At 40.2% G+C, this 17,624-nt stretch overlaps 1 protein-coding gene across 1 annotated transcript; it reads left to right on the plus strand.

Annotated features, from left to right (window-relative positions):
• The first annotated feature begins 10,914 nt into the window (after positions 1 to 10,914).
• crhbp (corticotropin releasing hormone binding protein) lies at positions 10,915 to 15,514 on the plus strand. Its single transcript, XM_069673503.1, has 7 exons — positions 10,915 to 11,007; positions 11,088 to 11,184; positions 11,597 to 11,754; positions 12,192 to 12,402; positions 13,085 to 13,230; positions 14,605 to 14,722; positions 14,802 to 15,514. The coding sequence occupies exons 1-7, from the start codon at positions 10,915 to 10,917 to the stop codon at positions 14,954 to 14,956; spliced, it is 978 nt and encodes a 325-aa protein (XP_069529604.1). The 3' UTR covers positions 14,957 to 15,514.
• The last annotated feature ends 2,110 nt before the right edge of the window (positions 15,515 to 17,624 follow it).

The raw sequence follows: 17,624 nt of genomic DNA on the forward strand, positions 1-17,624 counted from the left end.
CGTTGGGCCGGGGAGATGGAGGACGCATCTGAAGGCTGCTGGATTGGGACACAGCTTATATTGTGCATGCTGGTTCTATTGCCCGTATACAGTGTCTCATGCCAGTCTGCTGTTCCATAGTTCCATAAAAATGATAATGAATATATGTAAAGACTTGTGAGTACAAATGAACTATTCACCTGGCTCTAAGGAAGAAAGGATGATTCTGTTCTTCATCTGTCTGCACCAGAAGAGAACCACCTGAGGGGTCACCAAGCCTCGATCAGTCTCAGAGCGCTGAGGAAAAGCCTGGATGAGGTCAACAGATCAGGAAGCCTGTTCGAGGAACACACACAAATTCATAGAACTGGTGGAAAACGAAAGGAATGGAGGAGTTAGTTTCTATAAATATCTAGTTGTTCCAAGAGAGAAGAAGAGTTCATGTAGATGTTTCACAGCCAACAACAAACCTGCGGCCTGATTGTGACCCAGTTTATACATTTTCCTTGAAGATGATTCAAAGAAATGTGGATGTCGAATCGATCCTCCACAAAGATTAGAATGCATTTATATTTTAGGAATTAAATTAGCACTAATATTAGGAAAGAAGTCCCGAGGATGGAAAACATAACCATCTGTAACATCACATGCTCCTGCGGAAATTTTAAAATTTAAGGACAAGGAGTAAAAGTAGTAAACACAGCCGTCAAGTTCGGTTAAGGACACGTCAAATATATATTTATTACACCTTTATGTCAAACTAATAGTACAAACTTCTAAAGCAGAAGCTAAAAGATCAATAGACTTAACTTAGATGAAATAGATACTTCAATCCGTTTTGATTTATAGCACCAAATCACGACAAAAGAGAGCAGGTCCTTACTGAACTCTTATATTTGTTGGAGAGACATTAATCCAAAAACAGCAACAACTTTGCGACAGCGTGAAGAAAACCTTCTGAACAGACGGAAACCTCGAGCAGCTCAAGGCTCACGGTCATCTGCCTTGACAGGGAAAGTAGGATAGAGGGAGAGACGGATAGAGGTGAACAAAAAGATCACTTCAGCAATAACAACTATAGCTGTCATAATGAACCTACAAAACAAGGGAGCATAAAAACTCCCGGGACGATATAAAGTTAGTAACATGCATTAATCTCACCTGTCTTTCTATAAACTGATGTAACAAAAGATGATATATCCTGAGCTCTTTAGGTGTTTTGTACGCTGAAGGACAAGTGCTTCAAATCTGTTCTAAAGTAAATAAGTGGTGGCACATCTCAGCACTGCTCGCTCCCCTCTGTGTATGAACAATGGAGGGTGAACAGTAGCAGCATATACACATTATTACAACATAAATAGAACTATAAATGATAGAAACTGGGTTCAATGAGAAACCGTAAAGCTTTTTGAAAATGTGTTTGTCAATTAAAAAGAATTGCTTGTTAAATAAAGAAATGAATCAAATATTCACAAGTGCCAATGTCTGGAATATGGTGTCACAGATGTTTAAGATCGTAAGACTAAATACAATAAGCAACTTAAAAAAGGTTATTTAATACATAACACACAACAGCAAGTCACATAATGCACACAAGGACAAACATATAAACAGCTTTTATAAGACAGGTCGTAACTCCAACTCTCACACAGGACCTGTTGACAAAACAGTGTCGACTCGTGGGCCACTTATTTGCACTGCTGTCTCTTTATTTGGACTGTAAATGCACAACAAATTATGATGATCAAACACTGTAAAAGCTAACAGTCTATCTTAATAAAAGAAGTTAACTTAACTCAACCATCAAAGATATTTGACTTGTCCCAAAGAATTTGCAGTGACGCGTCGTCCATCTGTATATACAGTCATTGATTGTCCAAGTGAGTGTTAACATCTGACATTGATTTGAGGACACTGGGTCACATGACATGGAAGCTTTGAAAAAAAGCTTTTTTATAAATAGATTAAAAGAAAATGTATTAAAGTGTGTGTTATACACCACATTCTACGGTATTTGTTTTGTGTTAATGCAGCTGAAAAGGTTTACGGTAATCTGTTGACACAGTTAAGTTCTTTCACTTTTCCCGAGGTCATCGGTTTTCTCATTTTTTTAAAGTAAACTTAACTTGTTAGAATTTGCAGTGTGTTTAAGAGACTTGTAAGATTACTTTCTTTTTCAAAATGTATTTATTATTATATTCTATTTAATTTCAGAGGTCTTTTATTAAGAAGTGTTAGGCCATGAAATGTGCAAAATGAATATGTAAGACCCTTTTATCCTCCTCATGCAGCTCTTGTCATGATTATTTACAAAGTCAATGAATTATGATTTTATTTTCTGTGAGTGTACTGTAATTATTTTATTAGTTTAATCAGGAGGTTTTTACACTTCAAAGCCGAACAACTAAAGGATGTAATTCCTTCCTCCTGCAGGGTCCTCAGCTGGCCAGCAGAGGGCGCAAGAAGCACAGATAAGATGTGAACAGCTCTACACAACCTGAGAATTATCTTTTTTTTTTAAAATGTTTTTATTACACCGCGTCAGTATTTTCTTTCTTCTGTATCAGAAAAGGTAAGGAGTCGTGTGTAACAGTGGGGATGCCTAAAGTGGCAAAGTGAGAAAGAAAAACACAACAAAGTGACGGATTGAATAAAAATAAGAAAAGGTGATTTCCTGTTTGCCAAAGAAAAAGAGGCGTCAGATTCAGATCAAAACAAAGAGAAGTGAAAAGGAACCTGAGATGAGAAAAAGTTTAAAAAAAAAAGAGAGATATAACTTGATCAGAAAAAACAACAATAATAATAATGAAGTTAATGGGATAAAGTTATAATCTAAAGTGCACAACAAGCAAATAAAAAGGCAACAAAGTAACATTGTCTGTAATACTGTCCACATAACTTACTGTGAAGTGATACATTTAATAATAGGTGTTGAATTTGTGTGTTTTTCAGGATATATATAAAAGTGCATAACAGGTGAGAGATGTTCTCAGGAGCTAAAGATGCTGACTGTCTCTCTTCCGGTTTAGCAGCCGGTGGGATTTCAGCCTCTTCTGCTCACCTCGCAGGATTGTAAAGCTTACCCTGTTATGACATAAGCAGGCCTTTGTTTCCTAAATCTGAATTATGCATGGCTGAACTGAATCCGCCACACACACACACACACACACACACACACACACACACACACACACACACACACACACGGTACAGACTGCTTATGTTACAGTTTGAGTCATGAAGGAGGCTTTCACACTTGTTTGCGTGTCCATGTGTTCGTCCAAACATGCATGTTTGCACACATACATGACGTCCATAGTCATGTGACCGTCATGAATCACATATAATCATTTTCACTTGTAAGATTGTTCTTTTAAATTTCACCAGGCAAGTGTACCAACATCTATACAATCCAGCTGAAGGCCAAAGTTAGCTCTGAGTGTGATTAAAATGACATTAAAGACAAAGCAATGCCAGCGTCGTCTTTTAAGTTCTACCACTGTTCAGGCCTTTAAGTGCTGCCCCCTGCTGTTTCACTGCCTACATGACATTTTTAGGATCAGGATGAGATTTAAACTGCATCCATCCATTATATATACCGTTCATACCGTTCAGGGTAATTGGGGGGCTGGAGTCTATCCAAGCTGTCGTTGGGTGAGAGGCGGGTCACACCTGGACTGTTCCCCAGTTAATCACAGGGCTGACACGGAGACAGAAAAGCTTTCACGCTCACATTCACACTTGCAGGCCAATGAACCTAATGAACCTAACAAGCGTGTCTCTGGACTGTGGGAGGAAGCCGGAGTGCACGGAGGGAACCCACGCATGCATGTGGAGGCAAACTACTACGTCTGAAGCAGGATTCAAACCAGGAACTTTTTTGCTGTGAGGCGACAGCGCTCTGAATGTGAATATTGTTTTAATAGAGCCAAAGGTATCATAAGCAAAACCTGACATAATTATCACTTATTAGTACAGGTAGGGCATCAATTCCACCCACTACTCGGGCACATGAAAGGGCAACCATTGACCTCAAGGTGGCGCTGCAACAACTGAAAGTAGATCTAAAGTTTATTTGATAGGACAGCTGAAGAGAGACAGGAAATGTGGGGAGTAGAGAGCGGGGGAAGACATGCATAAAATGATCAGCAGACTGGGAATTGAACCTGCGATGTAGCCTCTGTACACAGGGCGCCTGCTCTACCAACTGAGCTAAACTGAAAGTAGATCTCCACACCTAAATGGAGCATCAACATGTAGGTATGACTACAATTAAATATTGTGAAGACAAGAAAATTCAAAAAAGAAACGTCTACATGCTCGTGCTTAAAAGTTGATCTCTGCTGCTTCCTTACTTGCAGTTCACTTGATTTAATGTTCGACTTGTTTTCTTGCAGCTTTGTGACATGTATGAATGAAACCTTAAATTACAGATTAAAGTTCTTTTCTCACTTCCTGAGCAAAGATCCAATAACCTTTTCTCATCCAACAGCTGGAGATGAGATCAGAGATTTCTCCTGCCTCTGCACGTCTGACACGTCAGTACGGGTGGTTGTTGACGTCACCGAAGCTTCGCACTAAACTCAGAATGATATGATCAAACCTGAACCTGCGTGCCGTCTTCTCACCTCTCCAACCTCTCATATTAGTGTGAGCATCAGAATGTATCGACGGGACACTATCTGTGTGATAAGAAAGGCAATTTTCCTCTTATTGAAACACCTGAAGAAGTGAAATTCTACAGAAGATTTAAGTTTTCATTAACATGCAATTTCAGCCGAGTGTGAGGGCTGTTTATCAGTGTCAGCAGGAGCACATAGGAAGCTAACTAACAGTCAAGTCACAGCATCTCAGTCAGTGAGGGCTCACAACCCTGACAAGCAGCATGCTCAGAATACATATCGGCATGTGTGTGTTTATTTGTTTCAACGTCCTATAAACTCTGACATAAAGTATCCTAATCTGGGATGAATGGTTTTCTTTGTGTTCTCAGCGATGTCAGGTGGAGGTCATGTCAAACGGGAAATGTCAGTAGCTCCAAGCTCGAGGCTTTCTGTCTGACCTTTTATTAAAAGAGGTCAATGGTTGGATGAAACGCCCACAGGTGGAGCATATGTGGGTCAGCCCCTGTTACGATAACTGATTAATCAATATTTTCTGAAAGGTTTGCTTCTATTTTAGCCATGCTAAGAGCACAACCTTATGAATGCAATCAAAGGCTGTTGGGGCGGGGATCAACAGACAAAGAAAAGATGGATGACTACAGATACAACTTCAACAAGAAGTGAAAATCCAAAGAAGAAGAAACAAACTCGACGCTCAGATGAAGGCAAACAGTTGACAAAGGAAAGCGACCGTCAGCCAGGAAAATCAAGAGTTAGAACCACGACAAAGGGAGCCAACCGCAGACGTCTGGCTAAATTGAGTGTGCTCCCATAATTGCCAATTATCGCCAGTGGGGAAATATTTGAGATTGTATCTTTAATATTCGATACAAAACACACACAAGCAATTATCTTTTAATTTAACAAACATAATATGTGTAATTCAACGCCAATGATTGCCTCTGGTCATTGACTATTGTACAGATTTTTCATGTCACATGGTGGTCCACTGGAAGGGGAGGGACTTCAACTCTATTGTGCGAATGCTAGCATGGCAACATTAGCATTAGCTCAGTAAAGAGCTGTTAACATGGCTGGAGACTCTGATATGTTCCGACAATGAAAGCAATTTGTTTCACGCAACGTGAACGCTCCAAACAGCAAACTGTTCAGACATCAGCTGAAATGAAGCGAGCGACCGGCCTCACCAGGAAGTCCTGCTTCTATTTATTTTCCTCCAAATTTTCCCTCTGCTCTGTCTGAACACACACTCAGTCGTGTTGTAAAATGACGGGGCTCAAACTGTTTCAAAGAGGATACTATTTTCAGAGCTGCTTAATACATTAGTACTTTAATCTGAAGCTGTGAAATGAGAGCACAGCTGACCATAAGTGGCCCTCAGTTCAAATGGAGACATTTTAGTCCAAAAGGCTGCTACTCCAGCAGATGTGAATGCTTCCTCCTGCATATTTTTGAAATCTCATTTGCTAAAGTGGACATTAATTATGTCAGAGTCCGTCCACTTAGAGATAATGTACATAACTTCCACAGAGGACACAATGGGAAGCATCTGATTCGATGGAGCCTAATGACGCTTCATCACCAGCACTTAATGCTTCTCTGCTATTCAGACGGACCTCTCAGGGCTAAAATGAAAAGACCCTCAAGTGGCCGGCTTCTGTGCAAAAACACTGAAAGCCAAATGAAAACTCCCCGAGCGCATTGCTCCGAAAGAGGCAGAAAATAGGTTTAATGAGAGTTTAAAGTGAGAGGTCTGTATGCAAATTGTAAAATAGCTCAAAAGAGCGAACAGGATGTAAAGTGTGTCCACAAATAAAACACATGTTGCTCCTATCTGAATATAATGTAGACGTCATGCTCTCAAACGGCTATATTTGCAGTTATGCTCCTGCCAATCTCAGCAGGTTGTACAGGCACATACATTAGATCACATACCTTTCATAGAAACAAACACACAGAGAAATCTTAAAGCTTTCACAGAGTAATTGTTAGCTTTACCTTCTCTATCTCAGCCCCATTACACCTGTTACCTGCTGAGTGGTTTCTACATCCTGCACTGTTCACAAAGATGGAAAATAAATGCTCATTGATGCATATGTTTGACTCGACTGATACAGTGAATTAACCTGCAAACAAAGGCGTATTTGAGTGCAGCACAGCTTTGTTTCTCTGAGAGGGCAGTATGTGACACTATATGCAAGCCATTTTGTTTAATACATAACTGAATCATGTCAAATCTCAATAAAAGGAAGTCTTAAAAGGCCAGACTCTGGAGCTAATATTACAAAAGCTCAGAGTATATTCCAGCATCTGCACATCCAATTAGATTTGTCAATAGAATAGCTGGGTCCCAATCCAGGGGCTGCAGCCTTCGAAGGCCGTATCTGAAGGCCGATTGCGTCACAGAAGCGCGTCGAAGGCTGTCCCAATTTGAAGGCTCCTTCAGATGCGTCCTCCGTTTCCTGGGCCGTGAAGAATCCATCGGGAGCATCCCAATGAGCAGGTGGACTCTCACACGGCCGAAGAATACACGTTAAAATGTAAACGTTTTGGGTTTCAACTCGAACAGCTTACGTTACAAATGTTTAAGAATACGAAAGGGCCCTTGAAACAAATTTTCTTTAAAATAATAGGTTCACTTACTCAACGTTAGTTATGCTAGCTAGTTAGCCTAGGCGTTGCTAGGCGACAGGAGCCGCATTTGGTGACGCAAGGGTAAGGGCGGAAACAGCTGGCGACGCAAACAGGAAATGCTCCGTAGACCAGACCGTCTCATTTCAGTTCAGCTTTAACGGTCTATGAATGGAGCGTCCTCCATGGACCGCCTCCCTCGAAGACTGCAGCCCGTGGATTGGGACACAGCTATTGTCAAACTGGATCTAACCAGGAAGTAGAGCAGAACTTCTGCCTCGAACTGGGTGACTTAACTAGCATCACTACAAAGAAAATGTGTTTGTTTTATATAATCTCTATTTACAGCTTCTACATAAAAACGCTGTGTTTGCAGTCCGTGTAGTACTGACCAATCACGTATCAGCAGGCTTCGGTGTATGCAGGAAAAACAGTCCGTGTGGAGAGCAAAGACGGACAGAACTTAAAGTCGAGGTGAAATGAAAAATGTCATTTTAATCCTTTAAGTTCACATCCCCGGTAATATTGTGCATCTATTTGACAATATAGGCCAAAAAAATACAGGAAATCCATTTCTTCATATTCTTATATCAAAATCTGATCATTTTTTCTTCCTGTAAAACAAAATGTCATGTGTGCTTACGTAAGTTAGCACCAAACAATTTCAACCAATAATATCATGACATCCACCTGTCAATCAATCTGCAACATTTAGCCACAGAGCACCAAGAACGCTCGGTCAGTTAGCTAGCTACTGCGCTGTGGAGAACGTCTGTCTACGCCCACTTCTCAGCGATCAAATCAAATCCCTCTAATAATATGTCCCGCCTGCACGTCCTGTGTCCCTCGGAAATACGTCACGATACGGAAGCTAGATACTCTCGAAATGCCGTTTCAGCTCGACTTTTATCCGCCGTAATGACATCCCGGCTCACATCAGCGGCTATCTGACGATGATTTGGCTTCTTATTAATCTCTACGAACAGACATCTGCAGTAAGTTCAGCTAAAAAGCTGCTCCAGATCAAGAATTCAACTTGAGACAATTTCGTGTCACTTTTGATCTGAACACACGGTCGCTTCTTGAGTCGCGACCTGGACTGTAAACAATGCAGCGGATGGAAAAGGAAGCCATGGCTGGAAGTCGTTTATCGCTAAACGCTGGCTAAACCGAACCCACCCGACATGTTCACCGTCCATCCCAGAGGCTATATCGTCAACAGACTATAGCCGATGGGTTCCAAGATTGGCTGTATTTAACACTGCTACTTTTGGGGTCATATGTGAGTCTTAACAAGCTCACTGTTTTGGCATCATTTAAAACTTTAAATTGTATCCCAAGTTGTATTTGCCTTCTAGGTGTATAAAATATTCTAATGGAGTTTCCAAGTTTTGAATAACAAGTTTATACACTACTTATCTTGAGGACACAATCAGGTTGTTCTGTTCGACACCACCAGGAGTGTGGATAACACCCAGGTCCAATTTCTGCATCTGAATTGACTGACCTTTCCAACAGCCTGAGGCACCTGCAGACCACAGGGACAGAGCTCAGACAGGTGGGGGAGTACTCAGTGTCCTCCACTCCTAATGAAGTGTGAATGTAACTTTAAACGTCCACGAAAATAAAGTTCACTGTATGAATAGAAACAAGAATCTTTACAGATGCTGCGAGGCTGCTTAGAAAGACAATGCCTAGAAATTGTACATAAGACTGAGTGCAACTCAAAGTACTTTATATGAGACTGACAAACTCATATTAAAACAGGGAAAATGTAAACATTAAATACATTTTGGACTTATGATAAAATATGAAATATGATAAAAAGACAAAAGCGAAACAATATAACCAATCAAAAAGATAAAAGACAGATAGATAACAACTATAAAATCAAAGTGAAATCATGGACTCACATCACAGCTGACCTCAGCCGGTCCCCAGCAGCGCCTTCACTTCCTGAATCACAACAGAAAAACCGTCCTTATCTTGTGCAATGACGCACTGAAGGATTGCAATTTCCTCCCATTGTATACTGAGTAGAGTGTGTGTGTATGTATATATATATATATATATATATATATAAGTGGAGGGAAGGACAATAAATCCCACCTTGACCTTTGACCCCTCTTTGCCATTAAATGGCATTTGTGACAGAAAACACTGTTTTCTTACCAGGCTTAAATCCTGCAACGTGGAATTGTTACACAGATAAATCCAGATTTTCTTACGTGTGATTTTTAATTTGGGATCTTTTTTCTTGGACACAGTAAAAAAAAAAAAAAAACACTTTTGAACAATATAAAAAGTATTTTAAATAACTACAGATGTTAAAGGAAATTCTTCACCTGTGAGCAGCAAAACAATCCCACATAAATCTGTGTCCTTTTGTCATGTAACCCATTCATCTTTTTATGTATTATACTATTTTTATGTTTTTGGACCCGAGTCTGTATCTCTATGCCTATTTGTTTAAGGTTTTCCCTGGCTGTAAGACACATTTTCTCTCAAGGACATTTAAGTAATAATCTTGAAGATTTTCATTTCAATAAATATCCACTGATGAAAGCCTTTGCATTTGCAGTATTACAGACTGGCTGTCTGGTGCAACAAGCGGCACCCAGTTAGTGACGCGTTTTCATCAGCCAGCAGTGGTTGGTCTGCCAGAGAGGGTAGGCGGAGCTAAGCGGCTGCTTTTCCGCTCTCTGCAAGTGTTGCGAGTAAACAGTAATCTACTATGGCTGAACAAACAAAGAAAAGATGGATGACTACAGATACAACTTCAACAAGAAGTGAAAATCCAAAGAAAAAGAAACAAACTCGACGCTCAGATGAAGCAAACAGTCTGAAAAGGAAAGTGACCGTCAGCCAGGAAAATCAAGAGTTACAACCGGAGCCAACCGTGGACGTCACACATGCAGCACTGTCTGGATATCTGGGAAGTGTGCTCCTGCAATTACTGTTTATCTCCATAAGATGCCGCCAAAGACGACGAAAATGAGATATTTGAGATTATATCTTTAGGGTTTAAGTTACAGTAAATGTATTAGCTGTTTACTCCATTAACTAGTTTTTTTTGACTATGTCACATTTTCTTTGTTAGCCGATAGAATTTCCCCACTTGCCATCATTATTTTGTTACATTAAGCTACTTTCAGTGGCTGTTTTAAGCTTAATTTGAGATAGATATCAATTACATACAGGTTCTTATGATGTTTGCAATTAGATACAAATGCAAACATCAGCACTGACATGGTTTTAAGCAAACATCTGCTCAATTCTTCCTCAAAAGGCAGAGAAGTGGCTGATTAACACAGTGCATAATGACGTTAAATTAAGTTTGCATGATTGATCATGTGTTTGATGATCAGCACTGTTCAGGGACTGCAGATAATTTTAACAATTTGAGGGAAGATGACGTCATATTTATCTCGTTTGAGCGTCTTTTGGCATCAGCTGCCTCTCTCTCTCTCTCTCTCTCTCTCTCAACTTGTCCATCATTTGCTCTCGTCACAAACACGTAATTGGTTTTGAAAGGAGGAGGGGGAGGAGGGGGGGACTCCACGGTGGGTGACAGCGACCATGTCCGATGATCGTTACCGTACTTGTCTCTATAAAAAGCCGCGCTCGTGGCGGAGCAGCTCAGACTTCCTCTCCACTCAGGTGCATCCTGCAGACAGAGATGCGCGTGATGATGGAGCGCACGTTCCGGGAGCAGCTCTTCTTTCTGGTGTTGTGTCTGTCCGTCCTCAAGGGAGACTCCAGATACATCGAGGTGAGTGAAGTTAAACTTTATATTTATTCTCTTCAGTAAAAAAAATAAGCTCCTGTTAAACTTTCATACATTTTTTTCAGCAGAACAACGAGATCTCAAAAGATGAATTATTTTCATTTTTCAACCCGGAACTCAAAAGAGAAACACCTGAAGAGTTGATGTATCGCCGACCTTTACGTAAGTTGTGTCAATTCTGCACAAAGCCTATTTTAATAATATAATTGACAGGTTAAAAATGTGTATAAAAGTGTTATAAAATGTATATAAGAGGCAGATAAAAGGAGATTTTCATATATATGACTTACATACATTATATTTATTAAAAAATAATTTCTAACTGGGCATATTTATTTTATTTTGAAAGCGACCATGAACAATATTAGACATTAATGTTACTATTTGATGTATTTGACCAGATTTAGTTTAAAGCATAAACACAGTTTCTCTCTCTGTTTCAATTGGATTTATTGGATTAATATAAATACATACAGAAAAATAATATTAGTGGCAGTTTTAATTACAAATATATCTTGCATACCAGTTTCTGTTGTTTTTATTTATGACCTGCACCTGTATCCTCGTGTCGCAGGCTGTCTGGACATGGTTGCAGTGGAGGGTCAGTTCACCTTCACAGCCGAGCGTCCTCAGCTCAGCTGCGCTGCTTTCTTCATGGCAGAGCCCAACGAAGTGATCACTGTGGATTACGACAACGTTGACATCGACTGCATTGGAGGAGACTTCATCACGGTAAACTCACAGCATCTTTGAAAAATTACTATTTTCCTCTTTAAAGGTACCCGTTGCTTAAAAAGGCATTTAGATTTGGGAAGTTGAGCTAAAGTATCAACTGGAACATGCAACAGTTTTAACTTTCTTTTTCCATTATATATTTATGTATACATTTAGTAATCATGGGGGGTAAAATGCGACTTCCTATTTGTTTTTGAAGTGTAGCATGTTTTTGCTTTCATGACACCAAACTGGTGTCAATCAACTTGCTTGTCTAACATAAGGCAACTGTACATAACCTGCTTACTATTACTGACCTTCCCCTTAAAGCTCCCCCTCTAACACTGCACGCTGCTAAACTTACATCATGGTCTAAACCTTGGAGCAATATCAGCAATTTGCATCTATGACTGAATTAAAGACCCCACTTCTCCCCGTGACTCTGTCCCACAAAGGTGTTTGACGGCTGGGTGATGAAAGGAGAGAAGTTCCCCAGCTCCCAGGATCACCCGCTGCCCGTGTACGAGCGTTATGTGGATTACTGCGACTCGGGATCACTGAGGAGAACCGTGCGCTCCTCTCAGAACGTGGCCATGGTCTTCTTCCGCATTCACAACGCCGGCAGCAGCTTCACCCTGACAGTCAGGAAACACATCAACCCTTTCCGTAAGTGCGAGACTGTCCCATTTGGGCAGCTATTTATGTGTGAGTCAATGGTGATGATAGAAGCCTAGCGGGGGGCTTTAGTCATCGATTGCAACGAAAAAGGGGGCAGCTTGCCATTACTTAGTGTCTGGATCAGGACCACAATCACATGGCAGATGCTGTCCTTTAGAAACATGCAAGGACAAAACAAACTAAATCCAAGGTCAAGAATGAGGTTAAAATGTTTAGAATAAAGTCAGAACATCCAAAAATACTCCTCCTCTGACTTTAATAATCTTTGGTTTATTTTATCGTATAACGGATAATACAGCAGGAACTTTATATCCTCAAAGATAAAGATATGTTTCTTGTGCGTGGTCACAGTAATCTTTAGCACAGGCTTGAATTCTGTCGACAGCAACATTTAGTGCAGTCAGTTTAATATCTCTGACGCTACAGCGCCTGTATCTTTCGTTTCACCAACAAACACATGATCAGAATCAAAATATGCATTTTGTAAACATGATTTTTGCTCCATTATTAAATCACCTTTACATTCTGCCTTTGTTGTCTGGTTTAAACTCATCACTGTGCTGGTCAGTATGTTTGTATTTGTGCATGTTTTCACCTGCTTCACCTTGAGCATCCATCCAATCCTTGCTATGAGTGCACCTCCTTTCACCGTTTCTCGTCTCCCCTGCAGCCTGTAATGTCATCTCCCAGTCACCAGAGGGCAGTTACACAATGGTGATCCCGCAGCAGCACAGGAACTGCAGCTTCTCCATCATTTATCCAGTGGAGATCGACGTCTCCGAGTTCAGCCTGGGACACATGCACAACTTTCCCAAGGTAAAAAAAAGTGCATAAATCTGTTCAATATCCTCTTTGGTTAGCAGCAGTGTTTGAATCGTCTAAAAGGTTACCACGACTACAATGGAGCTGAATTTGGTTCAGGGTGTCCAACGCAGCCAAAAACTATAAACTGATAATATGACAGCAACATGGCCTCGTTTACACACTTATACCCACTTTATGTATGGATTTAAAACTGTTGTTGAGATTTGAGGGAACTAACATATCACTGACGTTTTACTAATTTTAAAAAACAGAGTTACATATATGTGCTGGCAGTTTTCAGGGCTTTCTGCCTGATTTATTTCACTGAGGAGACATCTGTTGAAGTTCAAGTTAAAAAGCAAACATTGTGAAATGCTCACAGTTTGGTTACGCTGAGACACAGAAACTACTGGATTATGTTGAGGAAAAGATCATGGTATAAAATGTTACGCGATGTTAAGAGGTCAAAAAACACAACACGAAATCACTTCACTCCATGTTCAAAAACCTGAAAGAAAACATTTTGTAAATCGTAGCTGTGCTGGCACTTCCTACCCAGTCAATGTGATAAATTGTCCTTCCAATGAATTGTAGGCTAACTGTAAATATGAGTTTGTTTTACTGTAAAGTCAGGACTTGGCTGCTCAAGACGAATCAGACCATTTGTTCCTTCTGTTTTATCAACATGGATGAGTCTTATGGTTAACCTGTAAGATGCTAGTTTATCAGAGTTTTCCAGAAGCAGCAGCTGTCTGAAAGATATGAAATCATTTATAGCCTACAACTTACTGAACGTCTCAGGTTACGTCACCATTATTATTTACCATTTCATTCAACCGGATAAAAGATTTCCATCATGGATCAAATGGAGACACACAAGCAAGCTGAGCTAAAGAAAGCAGCAGCTCAGCTTGCAGTCCACAACGTGAAATTGCTTTATTCAGTATCATTAAAAAGGTATGTTTTGAAGTGGAGGAGACTTCTGTAGATAATTTACCTCCAGGTTAAAAACGTGAACTATGAACACAGAGGGAATTGGTACCTTAAAACAAGCTGAGTAAATACAGAAACTCTTCTGACATCCTGTGCCCACCAAAGAGCAGTTTTATTGGAATCTGCTTTAGTTCAGCTTTTGAATCCATTTTAACTATCGATTAGTATTTTTGGAGAGGAGATCTCTGCGAAGAATTTGGCTCCTGGGAAAAAACCTCAGGACAGATTGAAACTGAAGGGTCGTTTTATAAAGTCACCAGCCTGCCGTGCCGTTTCTACTGACATGTGATGAGTCGAATTAGGGGCCCCGTGTCTGATGATTGTAATTGTAGACTTTACGGGGCAGCCCTGGTATTTGCTACATGATATTAAGCCATGTGCTGGTTTCCACAGAGGTCCATGCCTGGCTGTGCAGAATCAGGAGACTTTGTTCAGCTGTTGGGAGGAAACGGCATCGACACATCGAAGCTGCTGCCCATCACAGACCTCTGCATCACCTTCACTGGACCCAGTGAGTACACACTGATCTGCTTCCTTTGGCATTACATGGAGGTAAAACTTTCTAACATGGCTTCTCTTTCCTCCCTCAGCCCACATGAAGATCGGCTGCGACAACACCGTGGTGAGGATGGTGTCCAGCGGGAAGTTCGTCAGCAGAGTGTCTTTCAGCTACAGACTATTGGACAGCCAGGAGCTACAGACGATCAAACTCAACAACGTGGAGGATTTCTGTTTCAATAACTGATCCCGACAGGATCCTGCCGTGACAAATGTATCATTTGACTGCAAAATAATTGTATCAAAAACGAGATCCACCTGGTCGGTCCACCTGTTTAGATAAAATATCTTACATCCAAGGACATCAATATTTAAATATATGAATAATAAATATGAACATTCAAAGTGATATGAAACACAGACGCCAAAATTCACTGGACTTCACTTTTTTCTGGTTGTTAAGCTGAATAAATCTAAATTAAGTGTCCTTTTGTGTTTGTTTGAACTGCTATTGTTTATATGTTTGCGTTGTGTATTAATTAAAATGAGAGTTATTATATTGTTATTATGTTTCATGTTTGGGTTTGTGGTCAACATTCTTGCAAAGGAATGGTGCTAAATTGAATGTTCTACCTTCTGTTTATTCGCTGAATGATACGCGATGGGCCGAGTCATTTCCTGCCACTGACGACAGAGAGGGCAAAGTGTGAAATAAACAGATACAAGTGTTCATTACCATTATGCAGTTAAATTTGTATAAAATCTTTTTGTAATAAAATTATACCGCATGACAAAGCACGACAAAGTGGTTTGGCTCTTCATTGTTTTGTGCCAAAGTCTGAGTCCCATCTTAAATCTGTGCAACACTTAGCTTTATAATGATGTATTACACAGTCCTTATCCAAAATATTAAATTATTACATTTAATCTGAATTGCAAGAGATAACAGTATATAGATTTAAATGTTTGGTTTAAAGTAAAATGGTATCATTCTGCACCGAACGGCTTAAAGGGATTTATTTCTCTGTTCTGAAATAATGGGACAACACTTAGAGAATTTTAGAGGCACATTCTGTGTTCAGTTTATAATGTTGTTAGGCGCCGTTTTAACTATTTCTGATATCGACATTTAAGTCGTTCTGCTCAGATTCCAGTGAGGTGGGGTTCAATGCACTGAAACAAATACAAATCTTGTTTCAGCCATGGTAACGTTGTGGCTCTTGGAAGGTTACTGATGGCCTGTCAGTCCGGGTCGGTCCATCTCTTTGGCCTGGACTGAGATATCTTTTCAGCTATTGGACGGATTGTTATGAAATTCTGACTAAACATTAACAACTTTTCTTAAAAATACTTTAGTTTATCACCAAACGCCTGCAACACTATGACATTTTCATCAGCCTCAGCTTTACGTCGCGTTTAGTGCCAATTAGCAACAGTTAGCATGCAATTTGATAAACTGAGAAGGTAAACATGGTTGAAATTATTCCTGCTCAGCATTGTTAGCATGTTAGCTTGCGAACGGTAGCATTCTGCTCAAAGCATGAGTGTGTCATCCATTTGTGTAAAGCAGGTGCCAAAAATAGTAACATAAAGGTCGTCAGCAACAACAATTCTGACCCATATTAACATTAAGAGTTGGTTGGGGACCTCTAGTGGTTTAAGTAATTATGACAGCAGAAACGCAGAAATCAGGTGCCAAAAGAGCGAATGAGGCGCTAATGGTTGGCGGTTAAACATCAACTACCTTTAAGTTATGTACGTAATTTCACTTGGGCACAAAACCTTGCACAAATGCAAGTAACTCGCATATAAAATACAACTGACATAGTTAGCAACCACGGGATGCTAATGAAGGAAACACTGGGTCATGTGGGTTAAAGGACTCATTTGTCTCAGTTCAACATGGTTCACTCACAAAGAAATGCAACAGCAGGTCGGTGTTTTCATTATTTCAAACAACATTTAAATAAACATCCATCCACTACTTGATCGTTACATTACAGCTGTTCTGTACTAAATAAGAACTCGTAGGCTTACATCTTGGTAAACAACCTTCACACTGTCAGGGGAGCACACGCCATTTCATAATCCCTTCGTAGGTGGGATGATGTCACTGTCTGTGGTATATAACCGGCCTTCAGTGTCACTACAGAGGGAACAGCAGGAGATATCTCTGAAAATAACAGCTTGAATGATACAAACCAATGGGGCGACCAGTGATTAAAGGCCTGCAGGTGTATTATCAATGACAGACACCTGGAGCCGCAGCTGGTGATGAACGGCAGCGTGATGATGGCCCACGTCTTTACAGCAGAAAACAGTGTGTGTTAGTGTGTGAGAGAGAAAGTGTGCGTGTGTGTGTGTGTGTGTGTGTGTGTGTGTGTGTGTGTGTGCATACATGTGGTAGTAATAAGCCCCTCTGGTGGTCTTCGGCTAATTTCAATTTGAATATCAAAGAAAGGATGGTGAGAAACCAATCAGTTGTGCAGCTGTCTAAAGGGACCACTCTTTTTACCGCACACAACATATATTATAGTTTCTACTGTAAATAGTGTCTATAGTTTAGGAGTGGAATTATTCTATTTTTTCCTATTGTCATCAAATCTCATAAAAAGACCAAACAATGTGCGTCTTAAAACGTTTCCACAACTGCAGCCTGCCTGTTTTCATTCTCTGAAAACGAACGATTAAAGGAGAAAAAATACAGCTTGTTTCTGCAACATTAGTCACATGCACCTTCCAAAGAACAGTTTTATGATGTGACAACACGATGGTTAAGGTTTGGTTAGGTTTAGGCACAAAAAGGACTTGGCTAGGTTTAGGAAAAGATCAATAGTCCAATTAAACTCAACACCCTTTTAAGGTAGTGGAGCTTTTTAGTTAGGGGGACAATGCAAAAAATCACTTGGGTACGA

The sequence above is a fragment of the Semicossyphus pulcher genome, unplaced genomic scaffold (genome assembly GCF_022749685.1).
Source record: "Semicossyphus pulcher isolate SPU_LCO1_2020_fin unplaced genomic scaffold, fSemPul1.0.p SCAF_22, whole genome shotgun sequence".
Taxonomy (NCBI): Eukaryota; Metazoa; Chordata; class Actinopteri; order Labriformes; family Labridae; genus Semicossyphus; species Semicossyphus pulcher.